This window comes from Erpetoichthys calabaricus, chromosome 13, assembly GCF_900747795.2.
Source record: "Erpetoichthys calabaricus chromosome 13, fErpCal1.3, whole genome shotgun sequence".
Classification (NCBI taxonomy): domain Eukaryota; kingdom Metazoa; phylum Chordata; class Cladistia; order Polypteriformes; family Polypteridae; genus Erpetoichthys; species Erpetoichthys calabaricus.
In genome coordinates, this window is record NC_041406.2 from 139,960,909 (window position 1) to 139,980,925 (window position 20,017).

General features: G+C 37.4%; 1 protein-coding gene and 1 long non-coding RNA gene across 2 annotated transcripts; one reads left to right on the forward strand and one right to left on the reverse strand.

The window, feature by feature from the left end:
* Positions 1-65: 65 nt before the first annotated feature.
* tdp2b (tyrosyl-DNA phosphodiesterase 2b) lies at positions 66-18,146 on the forward strand. The gene is made up of 7 exons (XM_028817567.2): positions 66-235; positions 2,701-2,807; positions 7,548-7,733; positions 9,875-9,966; positions 11,188-11,306; positions 11,992-12,162; positions 17,700-18,146. The coding sequence occupies exons 1-7, from the start codon at positions 110-112 to the stop codon at positions 17,973-17,975; spliced, it is 1,077 nt and encodes a 358-aa protein (XP_028673400.2). The 5' UTR covers positions 66-109; the 3' UTR covers positions 17,976-18,146.
* On the reverse strand, positions 14,532-15,448 carry LOC127530099 (uncharacterized). Its single transcript, XR_007936630.1, has 2 exons — positions 15,397-15,448; positions 14,532-15,205 (listed from the first exon to the last, which is right to left on the reverse strand). It is a non-coding gene; the product is annotated as an uncharacterized LOC127530099 (long non-coding RNA).
* Positions 18,147-20,017: the final 1,871 nt, after the last annotated feature.

The window sequence follows — 20,017 nt, forward strand, 5'->3', positions numbered from 1 at the left end:
TGTGCTTATGACGTCACGCAGGCGGGGCCATGTGGCGCACACTGTGCCTGCAGACTGGGAGCGCACGCGCCTTATTTTGCTCGCAGTTGGGAGACGGAGACAAGCGGGGATGGAGGAGCTCTCTGGTTCGGTGATTGAAGAGAGGCGCCGTCTTTGCACTCAGTTCGCCAGTGTCACAAGCACCGACGATGCGGTTGCACAGTGCTTCCTTGCAGAAAACGACTGGAATTTAGAGGTGTTGTTAATTTTGACGTTCTTTTCCGTGTGACGTATGATGGCGCGCGAACAACTTTTTCAGCATCTTCAGATAAAATGAATGCCCCCAAATAAGAATTGAAGTCTTGCACTCTTTGTGTAACAGTAAGCATTCCGACTAATCTTTGGCTTCGCGTTTTGTTATTACAAAAAATAGCAGAATAAACCATTAGTCATTTAGTTGAAAAAATAAATCGACAATCGGTCCATACATTTTTAAACCCTCACAGACCAAGTCAGGGTTTTAGGAGAAGTTCGAAATGCATGCAAGTGGTCAGCCCGTTTACGACTGACGAAATTTCATCGGCTTTTATACGAGCAAACATTTGCTCCAGCAGAAAATAATACGAAGGAAAATCAATTAATTTTCAACCTTTGCGCTTTTTGTAACGTTCACAAATTTTTCTTTTGTTACTTGGAACTGATCATGCGACCACCTGTTTATGTTGACGTGACACCTTCTATCATTACACATTGCTAGGTCCAACGATTGGGATGGGTGTGGTATGTCGTCTACGCCACAGTTTTGCAGAAAGGTTTTCTCAACCTGTGTAGTGTGAGCAGAGACTTCGTTATGAATCATAGGGCAGTGGTCAGCAGTTTTCTTAAGTACATTAACTGCTGGAAATGCCAAAGCAAGTTATGTTAATTTTGGTTGGTTATGTGGGCATTTTGAGGACTGTATTCAGTAGAGACTACATCCTCAAGGTTAAACAGTTGTGCACAATATGTTGCTGGCACTGGTATGGAATTTGGATTTCTTTGGTTTCGGAGAAGTCTCATACTTCCTTACAGTTGTTGTTTGGACACCAGGGTGTGGTGATGTATTCAGATTTCATTCCTAGTTATGAAACACTTTTTTATTGTCAACATAATGTGCACCCAAAGTGTACTAACTATTCTAATGTTAAATTGTTCTTGAAGGATTAATTGAACAGACACACAGCAAACCTCTATATAGCAGGGGTACTGGACTCCAGTCCTTGAGGTCTGTAGTGGTTGCACATTTTCATTCCAACCAGTTTTATTATTGGAAGACATGCTAGCAGGCAATGAAACTTGATATTTAATTATATGGCATTGGCTTGTTAGTGCCTTAATTCTTCCAAGGCAAATCTTAATCTGATTGTAGATTTTTGTTTATTGAGAACATTACGTGTTGTGGTCTGGAACAGATTTGTAACTTTTTTTGTTTTTCCCTTCTTTCTCATTTATTTCAAAACATTATTTTGACACAAATACTTCATGATGCATGCAATTAGGTTTAAATGGTCATGTTACCTGGATTGTCATTTGCTCCTCATTATTAACTGATGGCTGTTGAAGAAAACCGGCAACAATTAAAAACCTTACTGCAGCTGTTTAAAACTAAAATAGGCAATTAAGGCTTCTGAATTGTAACAAACGAGTTAACTCAAACCAAGCCCCAAAATACATTTCATGTGTAGTAGTAAATAAATGGGTTCTAGTTGAAATTTTGGTTAAAGCAAAAACCTGCAGCCACTGTGGACCTCCAGGACAGGAGTTGAATACCCCTTTCCTATAGTGTCTGCTATCACCTGCACCATTGCTGTTATGTTCTATCATTATAATTTGCCACTCGATGACATTTTGTTCTGTCGGAGATGTTAAAAGGCTAAATCTTGTGTCAGCTTTGAGAAGGGGTCCTGTCACAATGGAATGCTGCAGTCCATTTATTCACAGTGGCATGTGAAGGGGACTGGTCCTGGTAAATGTTGACTAGGTGAGAATAATTATCCAAAGGTGGATTGCTCTTTAAGGCTAAAAGTTCAGACTGAAATAAGAAACATATGCCATCAACCACAAATTCTTCTACTTCACATATTTTAGTACACAGGAGCTAATCTTTGGCTACTTACAAAATCTTCATCATCAAACACTTTTTCAGGTTCACAACTGTGAAATATAAAGTCACAGTGAAGAACAGTACAGAATAACATAAAGACTGTTGGGTAAGCGGAAGACCCATAACTAATGCAGACGCTCAAGTATCGACTAATCTTTTAAGTATCTGAACAACGTCCATTTGGCTTGTTTTTATAAGGCCTGAATCTTGACAGTTGTACCTTTTTTGGTGGTGGTGGGGGTTGTTATCAACACAATTAAATGCACATTTAAAAATAAAAGTATCGACAAAAAAGAAAATTTTGAATACTGAAAACATTACTTTTAAAGTGTGCAGCAACAGAGGTGAAATTGAAAATGCAGAAATTATCCTTCACTGGATTTCCTCAAAATTAGTCATTTAAAAACTTCTGATTTTGTACACTAAGACCTTTTGTCCCTGTCCTTAGTAGGGTGGTTTGCTTTTTCTTTTTACTCTGTCTTCTGTAATTATGTTGAAGTAATTGGTGTGGTCAACATTATATTTAATTCTTTAAATGTGGAATATTGTGTCTAACTATGGACTTTTTGTCTTTGCAGCGAGCAGTTCATTCATTTTTTGAAACTGATGTGGTGCTTATTCCCTCTGCTGAGCCAAACACAAGTAAGGAGCACAGTGTAAAGAACGAACTGGAGACTGTGGCTTGGTACGTTCAGGATATTATATTAAATATGTAAAAGAGCACACAATGAAAATAACGTTAAAAGTGATTATATCCCACATATAATTCAATTCAGTGTATTTTTATATAGAGATCTTCACTGAATGAAGGTAAAAAAGCAAGAATAGATTTTACAAATTTCTAAATACATGCAGGGAATTAGTACGCATAAAGGCACAGATTTGTTAGAATACACAAGAAACAAAGTTAAAACTGATTAAGGTAAACGGAAACCAAGAAATATGTGTCAATTTGTAGTACTAAACTCCAGTCGGCAATATGCCTTGAGAAAATAAATACCTGGGCGTCCACAGTCAATTGTAAGAAAGACAATCAAAGACAATGTCAGACACGGTCAAAGCCCTGTAGATCTTGGCCAGTTAGGTGCGCATCTCCTCCTGGCCTTTCTGTAATTGTCTCTGTGCTGGGCCATCCAATCTGATGAAAGAACCCTTTCCTGAGGCAGGAGAACAGCATGGCAGTGGAGCTGTGGCACCAAGTGCTGCAACGAGATACTGTGTAGAGGAATGTTAGTAAAGGTTTATAAATGTTGTACTATTTATATTTTGCACAAATTACTAACAAAATTACATACAGGTTTGATGATCAAGAATTTCATTTTCCTGTTGATTTCACTGTATGATACATTATCTATATTACATTGCCCTTGCTTATAGTATTTCAAAACAGGGAAGGTGTGTAACTATGGATGATCTCTCCATTGCTTTCCAACGCTTTGTTTTGTAAAAAAAAATGTCAGTTTTTCTCTTCTCACCAGTGTCTGAAAATGAATCAGACTTTTCTTCCCTTTTTCCTTTTCTGATTTTTAACATTTTTATTTTTTTAATTAAAAAACTATTTGACACTGGTTAATCACAGTAAGACTGATCTACCAGCCTTGTTTTCATACATCTTCAGCTGAGCGTAACCAACCACCCAACAGAGAACTCTTTTGTGAAACATTTTTGTTTCTTTTTCGTTTAAAACGAAACTGTGCCATTATTGCACAACAAGGAGATAAATACAAATGGGTTTGCTCAAAGGTTATTAAATTGACAGCTGGCTTGTTTAGTTAATATTTTATTCCTGCACCATTATTTCAGAATACCTTTAGGTTTACACACCCATCTTGATATGATTGTGAGGAATGTAGTTTAAATGTCAGTAGTTAGTAAATGCATAATTGCCATTGAGTACAATTTTTTATTTTTTTCTTGTATATGCACTGTTTTTGTCCTCTGGTTTTGGCTTATTGGTTTGTAATTTCTCGTTTTCTTTCTTTGACATTGTCGGCTAATTCCCATTGTCTGCAAATGTATTTTTTTTTCTTGACCCGTCAGACCTTGATCTCAGTAGATGCTATTTTGCTGTTTGCATCCAAATGGAAGACCCATTATCTGTTTTGAAGAACTACCTGTCTACCTTCTATAATTCAATTCATCTAGAGCTGTCTACATTTCTAATTAACGGAGCATCTAGCCAGTCCACCCTAAACTAGGATTCTGTGGCTTCCCTGGTCAAAATCATTGTGACACAGTATGTAGTGGTCATGAAGACAGTACAATTCACACCACCACAGGGATAGTGATTTATTTATTTTTTTAAGTAGGAATTTCAAGAACGCACCCAGCCTTGGTCCAACTCGCACCATTCACACACAGAGACATGGAAACAAAGGGGTTAAACAATTATCAACATGAATATATTAAACAAAAATAGAAGGTGAAAACTAACTAAACAATAAACAAAAACAATCCCTTCCCAGCTCCCTGATGGCGACCACAAATATAGTAAAATGGCAACCACAATAAACACAAAGTCCAACACAATGTCCCAATTAAGTGGCAACTGATGATGTGGAATGAAGGAGAAAATCCAGGGAACGGTTCACTGTAAGTAATGTAAAAACAGTCCTACCGGTATTCCTGATGTGTTGAGAGGTGTTGTGAGAGCTCCTTTCACTGAAACACAATAAGCAATCCAACTTGGTACTAGCATGGCAGGCAGGCACAAGACACTCTATACATCATACAGGGGTAGTATTCCAGGATCAAATGTTACTTCAAAGGCAGTGATGTTGAAGGCATGACAGATGGATTAACTCTGTCTACAGATTTTCTTTAAATGGCCCACCCCAGCAGCCCATGTGTTCTTTGCAGATGTCTAATCAGGGCCACACCAGGGACCACCAGGAGTTATATAGTTCTTATTTCAGGGCGGAGTGGTAGCGGTGAGGCTAAGGATCTGTGCTGGTTTCCAGAAGGTTGCCAGTTCGAATCCCTGTCACTGCCAAAAGAGATCCAACTCTGCTGGGCCCTTGAGCAAGACCCTTAACCTGTAATTGCTCCAGGGGTGCTGTACAATGGCTGACCCTGCGCTCTGACCCCAAGGGGTATGTGAAAACTAACAAATTCCTAATACAAGAAATTGTATAAGGCGAAATAAAGAACAAAAAAAAAAAATTACGTAGCGCTGCTATAAGTGGTTGCACTAGTTAGGTATGATGGTGTAGTAGTTTATCACCGCTGGCCAAGGTGGTATGGTATAGGACTTGGGATGGGAGAGTGAGTGAGTGATGAGTGTCATTTGGATTTTTAACAAGCCTTAGTTTAACCAAAATAAATGTGTGGGGTCTTCTTTTGCAACCAGCCTATATACATGTCCTACATCAGCCTTTGGTAAGATAAAGTAAAAATGTCAGAATTCTATTCTGGTAAGCCTACAAATACACTATTGAACCTTAAACAAGTAAACATTAGGGAAATGGCACTCAGAGAAACTACAAACCAAATGCATTGTACATTAAAACTTATATCCAGTCTCTGTGATTAGGAAATGTTGTTGGCATTATTATGTATTTATTTTCTCCATGAACATTGTTGTGTTTCAGCCATTTAGTTTGTATATGTATGTATACACAGTGTGTTTACAGTGTGTGTTTATATATACAGTATATATATATATATATATATATATATATATATATATATATATATATATATATTTGCAGTTGGAGATCCACGAAGGGAGAAAAAACGAATCACGTATCATAAAATAGTTTTATTCCTGAGCTTTCAACCCCTATTAGGGGTCTTCATCAGAGGATAATGCTTAGACTTACAAGAATCCAAGGCAATATATAGCAATACATTCCGTGGGGGGGTTGGAGTTGACTAAGTCAGTATGATCAAGGGGGTGTATCATTTAATTATTGTGTAAATACCCTTCTTAGGTTGGCATATGCTGGATTTATGTCCAAGTGTCTGTTGCTATATATATATAATATAAAATTTTCTACATGCCATGTGTATTGCAAGTTGTTACCCAGGAGGCAGGGCAACCTGCCCATTGCCGTGGATTTCTGATTAACCTTTCACTTTTGTGGATTTCTAGATTTTTGACCCCTTTTCTCTGTGTTTTTGAGTGTTCTTAGTATTGTGTATTGGGACTTTTGTTTTGCTGTCGGATTACCCTTTTAGGCAACTCCTTATGCTTTTTGCACTCTTCCAAACGTGTGTGTGTTACAAAGCATTTTTTGTGTAATATTTTATTTATAATGATTCCACATTTGCCCTTTCATCAATAATCTGGGTTTTTGAGTAATTGAGTTTATTGAATTGACATACTGTATTCAATTTTTGGGATTATTGTGCTCAGGAATGTCAAGTTCATGACAAGCATGATATTTATTTATTTATTTGATTTATTTATTTTTCTCCATCACTAGAAATTAAATGGGTTAAGTAACATAACATTCAAAAGTTTAGAGTCACTCAGATTGTAATGTTTTGGATTGAAATGGATCCTTTTTTATCAAGATGCAATTAAAATGATTTAAAAATCCATCCTAGATATTACTAATGTTGCAAATTGAACAGAATAACAGATTTCAGCAGTGCTAATGCGGATGGAAAAGTTTTTCTCTCATGACCAATGTTTAGCATTTAAACCTGATTGATCAAGGATAAGCTAAGGGAGTTTACTATTAGGACAGTGAAGGAATGGCTGTTGAAAATGGGATTTTGCAGTGATGTGTGAATAATAAAAAATAAGTCTGTAATTCTAAGCAGTAATCACCATTTATTACACTGGGTTATGTCTTAGCTGTATTTTTAAGTTACCTTAATGAATCTTTTTTTTTTTTTAAATCAATATCAGTTTCTCTCCAAAACATGAAAATTCTCTACTTTAGGAAGCTACAGACAAAAAAGGATTTTCTTGTTCCACATATTTGAATTCAGCTACAGCCAAAAAGATGACTATCTCTTTTTTTATTATTTATTTCTCTTTGCCATACTGGAGAGAGATTGAGTATAACAGGTCTTACTGGACTAGTGACAAAACTTTAGACTTACCTGTTTGCTATATATATATATATATATATATATATATATATATATATAAAAGAGAGAGAGATATAGATTTCATTCCTATTAGTGGAGTTGCAATATTTAACAAGGTAGTATAATTTAGCAACAAAATAAAATGAAGCTCCATGTAATGCATGGCAATCTGCTGCATCTTCCTAAAAGCCTTAGCATCACTGACAGTAGATTCTTCTTCAAAGTCTTTTCTTGCTTGCTTTCTCTACAACAGTAAAGAGATTAAGTCATGTTTGATATTTTTTTTTTGTGTATGTAGTGGTTTGTTGGGATTTGCACCAACTTGATTTTTTTAACAACTCTATTGTGAAATAATTTGCATGTTATTAATCCTTTTCTGCAGTATTGATCTGACTGAAGATGAACCAAATGACTGCGCCAGCAGTAGCAGTGGTGATGCAAACAATGCCAATGAGCAACTGGGAAACAAGGATAACAGCAGTTTTTCACTGTTAACCTGGAATATTGATGGGCTTGATGAGTGTGAAATCATTGAACGTGCTCGAGGTGTATGTTCTCTTATAGCTCTGTAGGTATTTCAATTTCTTGATATACATTTTTTTCCTACTGTTCAACAGTTAACGTATACAATAAAATACAAACTTGCTTTTTCCCCCAGATGTTTTCCTTCTCAGATCAAATTTTGGTGTATTTTTGTATATGGTATCAGTATCTTTATAACACAGCAGTATATTTGAAATGCTTTGCTCCAAGACTCATTCACTACACAGTGTTCACCCCTCCAATCAAGACATTTTCACAATTTACTGTTTAATAAATGGAATAATTTGAATATTTTAGTGTATATCTAGGAAAAAAAATGAATTTGAAATGAAACCAAAATTCTACACTTTCCCTCCTATAACATAAAGGAAATGACTAAGGTTTTCTTACTTTACTCTAAGATCTCTTAATAGGCTTTGGTAAAGTGAGTTTTCTATAGAATTGACAGTTAAATGAGTGCAGTGAAATTGTTTTCTTGCCAAGATGAACTCCTGCTGTTGATTAGTACTAATAAAATCTTTATTGTGAAATAGTGTAACATCTGAAGAAGATAAAGTCATTGAAAATTGTCCACAAGGTAAATTTTACAATTGTAAAATCATGATGTCCTCAAGACCTTTGTTTCAGCCCTGTATTGTACCTTTTTTTTTTTTCTTTTCTTTAAACACAATTCTATAGCCTAATGTAACAACAGCCATGTCAAATAGCTGAAAACACCATGATGATTGGGCTCGTCAGTAGTTGCTGTGAGACTACATGTAGAATGACCTGCAAGGTTTGAGATCACAGTATAGCGATAACAGCATGGCTTCTGAATATGCCCTAAACAAAATAACTCCTATTGACCCCAGGAGAATCTGAAGGTTATGTCCCTGTCCATTATCAGCAGAATAGCAATGAAAGAGTTGCTTCATATTCCGAAAATTACAGATATCTAACAATTTTAATTTGATCCATAATACTATATTGTAAGACTACTTCTTAACATGGTTTAACAGCTACTGTCCACATTATGTTCATATCTAACCCATTTTTTTTATACTACCACTATATAAAAAGGACTCTGTCAGTCACACTATTCCACATAGGACTTTACATATTTCTTTTTTTGCCAGGCTTGGATTATACATGGTTGTTGCATATATCTGCATTATTTGAGATAGATGTTAGAGTTTCCAAAGTAAAACTATGGTAAAGTTTTATATTTTGTACTGATGCCCACTTTAGGGTGTTTTCCTGCTCTGCATCTAATGATGTCAGTTTGGCTCTGGCCCTCTTGTGACCCAGCATTTGGATTAAATGGGTTTGAGAATGTTATGTATGTAATTATGAAAGTCAATATAAAACTGCACTTGGAGCTTAGCATGCTGTTGTGATGCTAATTTAACTGGATTGTTGTGGCTGAATTTGCTTTTGACAAAATTCCTACCAAAGTTCTACTGCTGTGTTGTGTGACATAACCATCTTCTAAAACAATTTTATAGTACTTTATACTACACAGCTTTGTTTTTATTGATTTGAACAATATTTTGCAAAGACCCCTGTAAGATAAATAGACCGTATTGTGTAAATCAGGGAAAATAGCTATAAATTAATACACATCAGACTCCAAGATGTATACTTTTCAAATACAAAGTTTACACAATATGCTGTTGTCACAGAGATTTTCTGATTTTATATAATGTAATGGGAAAGGTATATTGAAACAATTTGGGGTTACAACCTGGATTGAAGTAGTTGTATGTACTGTAAGTATCTCTGGTGGAAGGTTTCACTTGGAATCCCCTCTCCTCACTTTGCTGCTGTAGTACCAATGTAGCAATGCATTTCTTTTCTTAGCTACTATGTTTCATATGCACCAACTAGTCACACAAATCAGATTTCCTAATTAAGTACCCCAGAATTGTATTGTTGTTTTTTATTTATTTATTTTTTAAAGGTACTGTTATTTGCTTTACTAAGTTATCTTTTGGGCTCGGGAATGCTTGAGCTTTTGAATCTTTCAGTGGTTTTTACCTGGAATTTTACTCACATTTGGATTATTACAGTTTATATATAAACCAGCAGAATATTTTTTACTGTCTAGCATAATCAAATAGAATTAACCTTCATTAGTACTTGAATCATGAGACTAGGACTTATCTTTATAAAATTGCTTTTTTACAGGTATGAACCAGACATTGTATTTTTACAAGAAGTAATACCTCCATATTTGGGATATCTGAGGAAAAGAGCAGTCAGTTACACAATAGTAGCAGGTAAATCTGTTTTAGTTTTATCACTTTTTGGGTCATTGTGTAATAATAGGGGGCTTTTCTGATTGGAGTGGATCTGAGAATGTTACTTAAGCGGCACAGTGCACTGAAGACTGGATGGGATATATTTGAGTACAAAAAATCCTAAAACAGTTAGTATACAAAATAGTGGTTGCAAATTATGCGGTACTGGATCAAAGGAAGGATGGTTCATGACTGGACAAGAGCGGGTGCTTTATCATGAATTCAGAGAGAAATATTTACAGCAGTTGAATAAACCAGACTCTGTGTGTAAAAAGACACTGGTATTGTTCTCTTTGAGATTTCCTTTTTTTCTGTTTTAAAGGAATACTCCACAATAAATTATTTTTTTTATATGTTACTAATAATGGCTGTGAAACATTTTTCATCTTGTATTTTCATGGAGACAATTGATTAAAAAAATTCTGATAGAATAAGTTTCTATGGGGACCTATGCTGGACAACAACAAACAATATCAAAAATGTCCATGAAAAAATTCCTCCATTACTTGTGTAATATACGTCAAGTCATCCAGTTGTATGCCTACAATGTGCAAAATGCATGAATGTTTTCCAAAAATATTAACTAAATATATTAGTGCACACAAAGAAAATGCATTCACACAGGATTAAGATCTTGAATTGAAGATCTACCTCTTACTGTCATTCATTGGTCAAGAGTCCTGTCTTTAGTTCAAAAATCTCGATCACCTGTGAACACGTTTTCCATGTGGATAATGAAAGCTTCATATTCAGATAGCTTTTCTGTAGTTCTTCAGTTTCTTCCTACATTCCAAATGTGTGACTTGACTTGACATTAGAGTATCTGGCCTCTCTGTACTTTACCTGGCATGACTGATTGCAGACATACACTGTGGTCAGATGGTATCACATGCATGTTGATTCCTGCCTTCAAATCTGGCTTCTAGCAAACCTGTAATGGCAAAATCTGGCTCATAAGAATACCCATTTTGTGTGCCAAAGTAATGGTGTTATGGGATTATGGATTAGATTTTTCTTATCACGTAACAAGTTGACAAAGAAAAGCACATTCTGAATTAAGGCATGCAAATATCTTAATTTGAAATACTGGCAAGTGGCTGACAAACTGTATAAATTATTATTATAGAAACCATTTATTTGCTTTGAGATTTTAGCATATATTCTCTTTGTTTCAATTTTATGTTTATTTTTTTTCTGTAGGAAATGATGAATTTTATTTTAGTGCAATTATGTTGAAGAAATCCCGTGTAAAACTCATTAATACAGAAATCATAGATTACCCAACTACAAAGATGTTGAGGAATCTGCTTACTGTGAAAGTAAGGCGGCAAAATTATTTTATTTACTGTAACAGCTTGTTGTAAGCATAAATGTATTGTATTAAAAGATGCTTTCTTCTTCTACTGTACAGTATATCTGCTGATGTTGGAAAAGTTGGTGTTGTACTGTAATGCAGGTTTTGACTATAGTGGTAATAAACCATGCTGTTCCTGCATTGTGGAAGTTATTCTTTTGTCAATTAAATGCTGTAATGTATATGTATCCTAGTATGATTCCACCATGCCTTCTCTCACTCAGTTAATAAATACAGAATCAAAAGTGAAAATTATAAATAACAAAAAAAATTCCTGATTCAGGTGACAGCTGGTGTGCCATGTATCATCATCTACCAGCCATGTTTATTTTGATAACTTGGTCATCCATTAAGAGCCATTCCATTTCATGGCTGACTTTCCTGCCACAAAATTAATTGCGTTTTGTTTGGGTAGCCATTGATGAGAGAAAGTTTACATATATGAGTGTGTTCAGCAAAAGTCAGGAAGCTGTTTTGTATTAACCCTAAAGAAAATTACGCCCAACCAATGTTGTTTCAAGTGTGTTGGACATTAGCTATCTTTAGCTAATTTATTTGTAGTCTGCGCAAAGCATCTAATGTAAAGTCCTATTTTTAACCCTTGTACTAATGTGATATATGTGTCATGACAGAATTTATGTTTTTTCTAGGCCAGCTTTGGTGACAGAGAGCTGTACCTGATGACGTCCCATTTGGAAAGTACTAAAGACCACTCTGCTGAAAGGATCAAACAGCTTAAAACCGTCCTTAAGAAAATGAACGACATCCCTGACTCTGCTATAGTGATCTTTGGAGGAGACACCAACCTGAGAGATCAAGAGGTGAAGCTATGTACAGTTCTTATTGGTTTAATTGCTAGTCTAGACCATCCATCCATTTTCCAACCTGCTGAATCCAAACACAGGGTTATGGGGGTCTGCTGGAGCCAATCCTAGCCAACACAGGGCACAAGGCAGGAACCAATCCCGGGCAGGGTGCCAACCCACCGCAGGACACACACAAACACATTAAGCACACACTAAGGCCAATTTAGAATCATCAATCCACCTAACCTTTATGTGTTTGGACTGTGGGAGGAAACCGGAGCGCCCGGAGGAAACCTACGCAGACACGAGAACATGCAAACTCCACGCAGGGAGGACCCGGGAAGTGAACCCAGGTCTCCTAACTGCTGCCTCCCTAATTTTTGCCTGCCTGTAAAACGACAGGCCAAGCCAGGCCATTATGTGAATGCTATAAATGTGTGTCTACGGTCTGTAAATTCACTGGTCCATGAAAGGACGATCAATGTCGCAGTAAATGAGCAGCTAAAAACTCCAAGGGGGAACACCCACCCCCACCCATAAAGATAGATGAAAAATCGTCAGTAAACAAGTGACAACGACTCTAAACTTCATGGGGGATCCCAGGGAAGGTTGAATGATTGACAGTAAATGAGCAACTTGAATCTCTAAGAGAGGATCGCCCACCCCTTGCTATATAGGATTGGCCACCAGTCCATAAAATGTTTCAACTTTTTAAAAAGATCATCTTACCAAAAAGGTTAAAAATCACTGGTCTAGACCATCCTAAGCTTGCCTCCAACTATTTTGTTTTTTCAAATGAGAATCTGCTCCTGTCATATTGGAGGAGTTTTCCAGCAGTTCTTCCATCATAGCTTTATGTTCCATAATCTTATTGAGTCAGAGACACTTCGTGGTGTGGGCCCCTCAAGTCAGTCATCTAGTCTGACATGCCCATTAACATTTCATTAGTCCGTGACGCGCTCCTACATTGCTTTTGTCTTTAATCGTAGGTTCAGGCTCTGTGTGTGTTTTGTCTTGATAGAGTAATACATGTTGCTCTACTTTATCCTATTGTATTATTAATAAGTAGCCTTTGTCAAAATGCCTAATCTCACAGACTTACCACTGTTTATAAGATATTATAGTATATAACTTATCCCCACCTTCCCTTCTATATCTATAGGCAATTAGGTGTAGTAAAAACACAAGCAGGAGTTAAGTTACACATAAAACAATGTATTATTGGTAATATTCATAAATAATAACAATATGCAAAGTACATTTGAATATTGGCAACCATACAACCTGATTAAATGGTGATGTGTAGTTTCAGGCGGCACACAGACTTGTAGTTATTTAAAAATGTCTCTAGTTAAGGCATCATTGGTGCTCAGCTTTCTTCAGAACAGGCCGTATGCCTGTTCCAATATGGCTGCTAAACTGTGGTCTCCATTGTGTTGTCTTCATCATCAGAGGTTAGTAAGAGATGCTTCTTTCAGATGTTAGTAACAGAGAGAATGTGGTTGAGCAAGCAGATTTATAGATTCTCTGTCCAACCCCTAGTGCCAATAGGACATCATGGTACTTAAAAGCTTCTGATCCAAGCCAATTCCAAACAGCCGTACTTCAGACCAATGGGGGGAAATACAACATCTTAAAACTGCCACCCCCCAAGACCATATGTTAAAGTAACATGGTTTCTTTTGCAGGGGGTTGAAAGACTTTAGCAGAGAAACACTCGCCAAACTGGTTTAAAGCACACCCCCCAACTCTGTCATAAATTTCAAAGAAACTGTCGTAAAGGGGGGCAAACACGAATGCCTCTCACCAAAGTAACACTAAATTACAATGCTTTGCCTAAGTTACAAATAAAGACATACAAAATATTTATCACAACAGTGTGCATGAAAGCTGACAGTTAAATGAATGCTCATCCAGAAGCATGGGGTGTGAGGAGTGAATAAAGAACACGCAGTGATGAGGAATAAAGAACGTGGAGGTTTTGCATGTGTTTTGTGTTTTACGTACCACAACAGAATGGGGGCAAAAAAAGGGCAGAGACTGCTACTGAACTCTCAAAACCAGTTAACCCTTCGTGTAGCATGGGCTCCATCAGGCGGCTCACTATTGGCTGTCAGGAAAAATTTAGAGCATGACTGTGCTGCAAGGTCTACAAGCAGTCACTGAATGCAACATATCTAGTGATTTCAGTCGTGTAATTTGACATAGTTCCTGGCAACAAGTCTGACATTCCCAGTGACTAAACATTGCAAAATGGAACATTGGCTTTATTAACCCTCCCTCTAGTGGCCACTGATTCGGAACACTTTAGATTTTTTGGAACAATGGTTTAGCCTCTGAAGTGAGAAATAATAAAGGAAAAAACGCAAGCAAGCATCTGTAAGTTATAAAGAATACTGAGAGCACAGTGTACTTTTAATTTTATTAGGATTTTCAATTGCTACACTTTGCATGCACTCTGGACAATGAAATGGGGAAAAAATAATTCCAATAATGTTTGAGAAAAGTTTGTTATTCAAACAGAGCTGGTGCAAAACTATAGGTTTATAGGGTCTGTATTGTCTCCTTTTACAGAACACAGTGAAATTCCTTGCATGTGCTCATCGGAATACAAAACATTACCACTCTCCAGCACCATAATCGGTGCGTTTTTACTACCATCATTCAAATTCTGTCATCCTTGCCTTGAAAATCTCAGAACAATATTAGCTGTGATCTTTATAGACACGCAGCTAGAACAAGAAAAGGCATTCAGGATGGAAATCTATATTGCTAAGCAGGCTGTATGGTCACCTAGTCTCTTGCATACTTAATATTTTAATTTAGCAACACCTCATCTTAGAAGGCAATGTTGAGTATATTCTAGGACTTGTACATTTAAAGGGAACGCCTATCCCTACCATTTTCATGGAAAAAATCTTACAAAGGAGAATCTCATCCCAACTGCCTCTCCCTCCACCATATAAGAATCTGAATCAGAATTCACTTAATTGGCCAGGTACACTAATGTGCACTAGGAATTTGTCTTGTTAGTTTTGGTGCAACATACAACATATGGCTCTGAGGCTAGGGATCTGCACTGGCAATCGGGAAGGTTGCCGGTTCAAATCCCGTAAATGCCAATAGGGACTCTGCTCTGTTGGGCCCTTGAGCAAGGCCCCCTTAACCTGTCATTGCTGAGCGCTTTGAGTAGTGAGAAAAGCGCTATATAAATGCAAAGAATTTATTTATTTTATTTACAAGGACCACACAGAATACAAATGATAAATACAAGGAGATAAAATATAAAATGATAAAATATATAATTTTATATCATACAAGGGCAATACAAAAAAATTGAGCTAGTAGGATTAAAATGTCCAGGCAATCCAGTTTGCAGGTATACATAGATAGTGATTGGAAGCTCAGACCTGATTAGTAAGAATAACTGCACGCGGAAAACAACTGTTTAGGTGATGGGTTGCTTTAGCTTTCACCGTACAAAAACATTTGCCGAAAGGAAGTCTTTGGAAGAGGTGATGTCCTGTGTGAGTCGGATCAGAGCTCTTCCTTACCCTGAACTAATGTATGACTTCAGTGTGTGGTAAGTTACAGCCTATGATCCTTTCACAGGATTTGATAATGCATTGCCTGACTAGAGGCTGCACCAAACCAGACAGTTAGTTATAGATGAAGTCAGAATGGTCTTGAAGATGGTTGTGTAGAATTGGACCAGTTTTGATGGGAGATTAAATTTAATCAGCTGACAGAAAACGAACATTCTCTGATGGGCTTTCTTAATAATGCATGTGATGTTGTTATCCCATTTAATTTTTGACATCACAGTGCCCAGTAACTTAAATGATTCTTTCTTCCCAATGGTTGAGTCATTTATAGCAAGTGATAGGAGAGCAGGTGACTATCCATCCATCCATTTTCCAACCCGCTGAATCCAAACACAGGGTCACGGGGGTCTGCTGGAGCCAATCCCAGCCAACACAGGGTACAAGGCAGGAAACAATCCTGGGCAGGGTGCCAACCCACCGCAGGACACACCCACACACCAAGCACACATTAGGGCCAATTTAGAATCGCCAGTCCACCTAAACTGCATGTCTTTGGACTGTGGGAGGAAACCGGAGCGCCCGGAGGAAACCCACGCAGACACTGGGAGGCAGGTGACTATTTCTTGAAATTTATGATTATCTCCTGAGTGTTTTGAATGTTAAGGTCCAAATTATTATGGCGGCTGCAGCATCATTTTCAGATTTTCTACCTCTTGTCTGTATGTGGACTCCTCATTATTTAAAATGAGGCCTATTAGTGTTATGTCATCTGCAGATTTAAGAAGTTTGACTGACAAATCACCAGAGATCCAGTTATTTGTATAAAGTGAGAAGAGTAGTGGGGAAAGGACACATCCCTGCAGTGCACCAGTACTAAGGGGTCAGACGTGTGTCCAACCACACATACTGTTTCCTATCTGTGAGAAAGTCTGTGAACTAATGGCAGGTTGAACCAGTTGAGTTTCTTATCTAGGAGCTCTGGGATGTTTGTATTAAAAACAGAGCTAAAGTCCACAAACAAGATCCTTGCAAATGCCCTTGGCTTATTAAGGTGTTGGTCAAAGTAAATAATTGTTGATAGTCTTATAAAACTGTTTACTGTTTAGCTGTAAAATATATAGACTCTCCTTTGTGCTGAGTAAACAATAGGTTATTTATGCAAAAAAAAAAAAAATATTATAAATATTATTGTGGGGAACAACCCGGACACAGACAGGTAGACATCGTTTTATCACCCAACACACGTTTATTTACAATAATATTTACAAATAAACAGCACACACCACAGTGCCGCACCATCAATCACCACAAAGTCCTGGCTTCTCCAAATGCCTCTCTCTCTCTCTCTCTCTCCTGACCGCCTCTCCTCCGAGCTCCATCCCCTTCCACCCGACTCCAGCCATCGAATGGAGGGAGGCGGCACCTTTTATACACACCCGGATGTGCTCCAGGTGCCTCCCGATTAGCTTCTGCTGGCACTCCCCAGTGTGCGGGAATGGCTGCGCACCCGGAAGCACTCTGGGTGTCCCTGGTCAAATACCAACTCCCCCCCACCCCTCCACCCCCTACACTTCCGGGTGCGGTGGAAGTGCTGAGAGCCTAGCCTCCATAGGCATTGGGGCGCCCCCTGGTGGTAACCATGGGCCCCTAAAGGGTTGAGTTTCAAAGCTCTGTTCCCGTGGTCCCCAAAGCCACCAGGGTGGTCGCCCCCATGTGCTCCAGGGGAGGCGTAAGCCCTCCTTCGGTCCGGCTGGGTACCACCCCCAGGCTTCTGTGAAATATAATATATATGAATGGTCATACACTACTAAAATTAGAAACACAAAATGCAAGAATTTAGAAAGTGTGAACTGAATATTGAGTTGTGGATTTGTTTTTAGGCCAGTGTCTGCCTTATATAGTTTTCTTATAAAGATAAAGAAAGAAGTACTATTTTTAAAATTGGAGTAGCCCTATGTGTGTTTCTGTTAACCATACTTATGGATTTTAAAACCTGTTTCTTCTCAGGTTACAAAAACTGGAGGATTGCCTGACAACATATGCGATGCATGGGAGTTTGTTGGAAAACCTGAACACTGCAGATACACGTGGGACACAACTACAAATAGCAATAAACAGGCCAGGTATAAGTGCAGACTACGCTTTGATCGAATATTTTGCAGAAGAACCCAAAGTGGAATGCAGGTGACGCCACATGATATGGACCTCATTGGACTTGATAAGCTAGACTGTGGCAGATTCCCTAGTGATCACTGGGGAATAATCTGTAACTTTAATATTTAGTATTCAGTTCACAAAAAATTGTTCTTTTAATGTATTAATAAAATCTTTTAGCTTTGCCTTTTATAAGATATTTTTAATTTCAAATGATTTGATATTATGTAAGGGATTCCATTGTTTTTTTTAATTTTATGGAGTATTTTGTGGGTGTTTTATTAAAATCTGCTGCAGAAATCTTGAGAAACGCTGCTAAATATACTATTGTCATTTTGTAGAGAATGGGTGACAAGGATAGAGACGGCAAATAAGAACAATCATTTTATAGGTGGGAAGAAAGTCTGGAAGTGAAACCCAGATCTAGAACCGGGTAACTGTCACACAAAACTAAAATATTGCAAATATTGTAAATTGTATTTTTCAGCAAATGTGCCTCTGAACGTAGAATTAAGACAAGTAAGTGACTGCTACTGACGTCTGATCAATATGAAACTGTATAATAACAAAAGCATACAAATGTATAATAAAAAAGCACAAAAGTTGAGCATAAAGTGTGCTGATCCTAGAGTTATATATTACAGAAGTGTCGGCTAATTCCAAACAGTTGCCCAGAGCAGAGACTTGGACCTGAAGTAGTGGAGGTACTATTTGACTGTTGCTTCTTTCAGAATTTATTGTTGTGTAATTACTGCTGACTGACTGTTGGGGGGCTTCAATCAGTATGAATAGCAATATTTTATTATAAAGCTTATTTAAACGCAACAAATGTTGACCAAAGTGCCGTACATAAACTTCAGAATAAAATCAAAAAAATATATTAAACGCATAAACATGGTAAATAAAAAATAAATATTAAAAAAAAAACACATCTTACCAAACCATGTAAAGGCTATAATAAAAACATGACCTTTAAACATCACCATATACTTTGCTCATGACTGCAGCATCAGGTTGATTTAATGCAAATGGATGTTTCAGGGCTGACATTCACTTCAGTGCATGAACGTGTTTAATGGATCAACCATCCAGAGTTCACTGTACATTAATATATACATTGCGACATGACCCAAGATGCAGCATGAATAATGTACACCAAGCAGTAGTACGCTAGCAACCCACAGAATGCATGTAGAATCTGATACTGAAGTAACGGTGAGACTTAACTTACCGACCCAATAAAACTTTTGTGTAAGGGAATTAATTATTTTATTTATTTATTTTTTTTTAGTTATTTTTGCCTCGCAGACAGTATTCGACTTTGGCTGAATAGCACGCTCTGGAAACCACAATTGACACCTGTGGTGCCAGACACACCTACATAACCAATAAAAACTGGCACATAATATAGTAAATAATGACTTTGACAAATGTCAACAATACGTAGTAGAATTTAGAAATATTATGCTATTACATGTACATGATAATGGGAAGTAAATTGGGAACTTTCAGAGTAAGAACAGCTGAGAACCAATAATCTATAAGATCAGAAAGTCCCTGAGATTTAATGTAATTCAGACAGCAGATTATTTTTTTTATGTGCAGAAATGAAAATGGGAAATGGAGAAATGTCTTTTAGTAGACTAAAATGAAATGTGTGTTATACATTGCAACTGGCTGAAGGCAACTCATATGGACCGAGCTCGGGTGCTGCAGTTAAACCCCCTGATCAGAGGTATTACCCTGACATGAAAGCAATAATACAGTTACTTCAAAGACTTGTTGCCTGGGAATTGGGCCAATGGAGAATTCAATTTACAACACTCTGAGCCTGGAAGAAGTGTAGAGTACTATACAAAAATAAACTGAATTGAATTTCCTTGGTGTTCATTCAGCTCCAGATAACCAGCCTTATGAAGATTCCACTGAGCTTCCCCTTCTCCATATGCATTTCACTCCACGTTGGCCTTTTTGATCTCCTCTTTGCACTGTGTTTATTTATTTATTTATTTGTGTGTATGTGTGTTCTGTTCATCGACCTTGACTACATCTTCCTGCCTGGAACTTTAAGAAAAAGGTCCGAGACTCGCACAGTGGAATGACAAAAGTGTTGTCGGTGAGTGATCTTGTTTCTATAAGGGGCTGGTGGTGTGCACAATGAGCATTGTCAT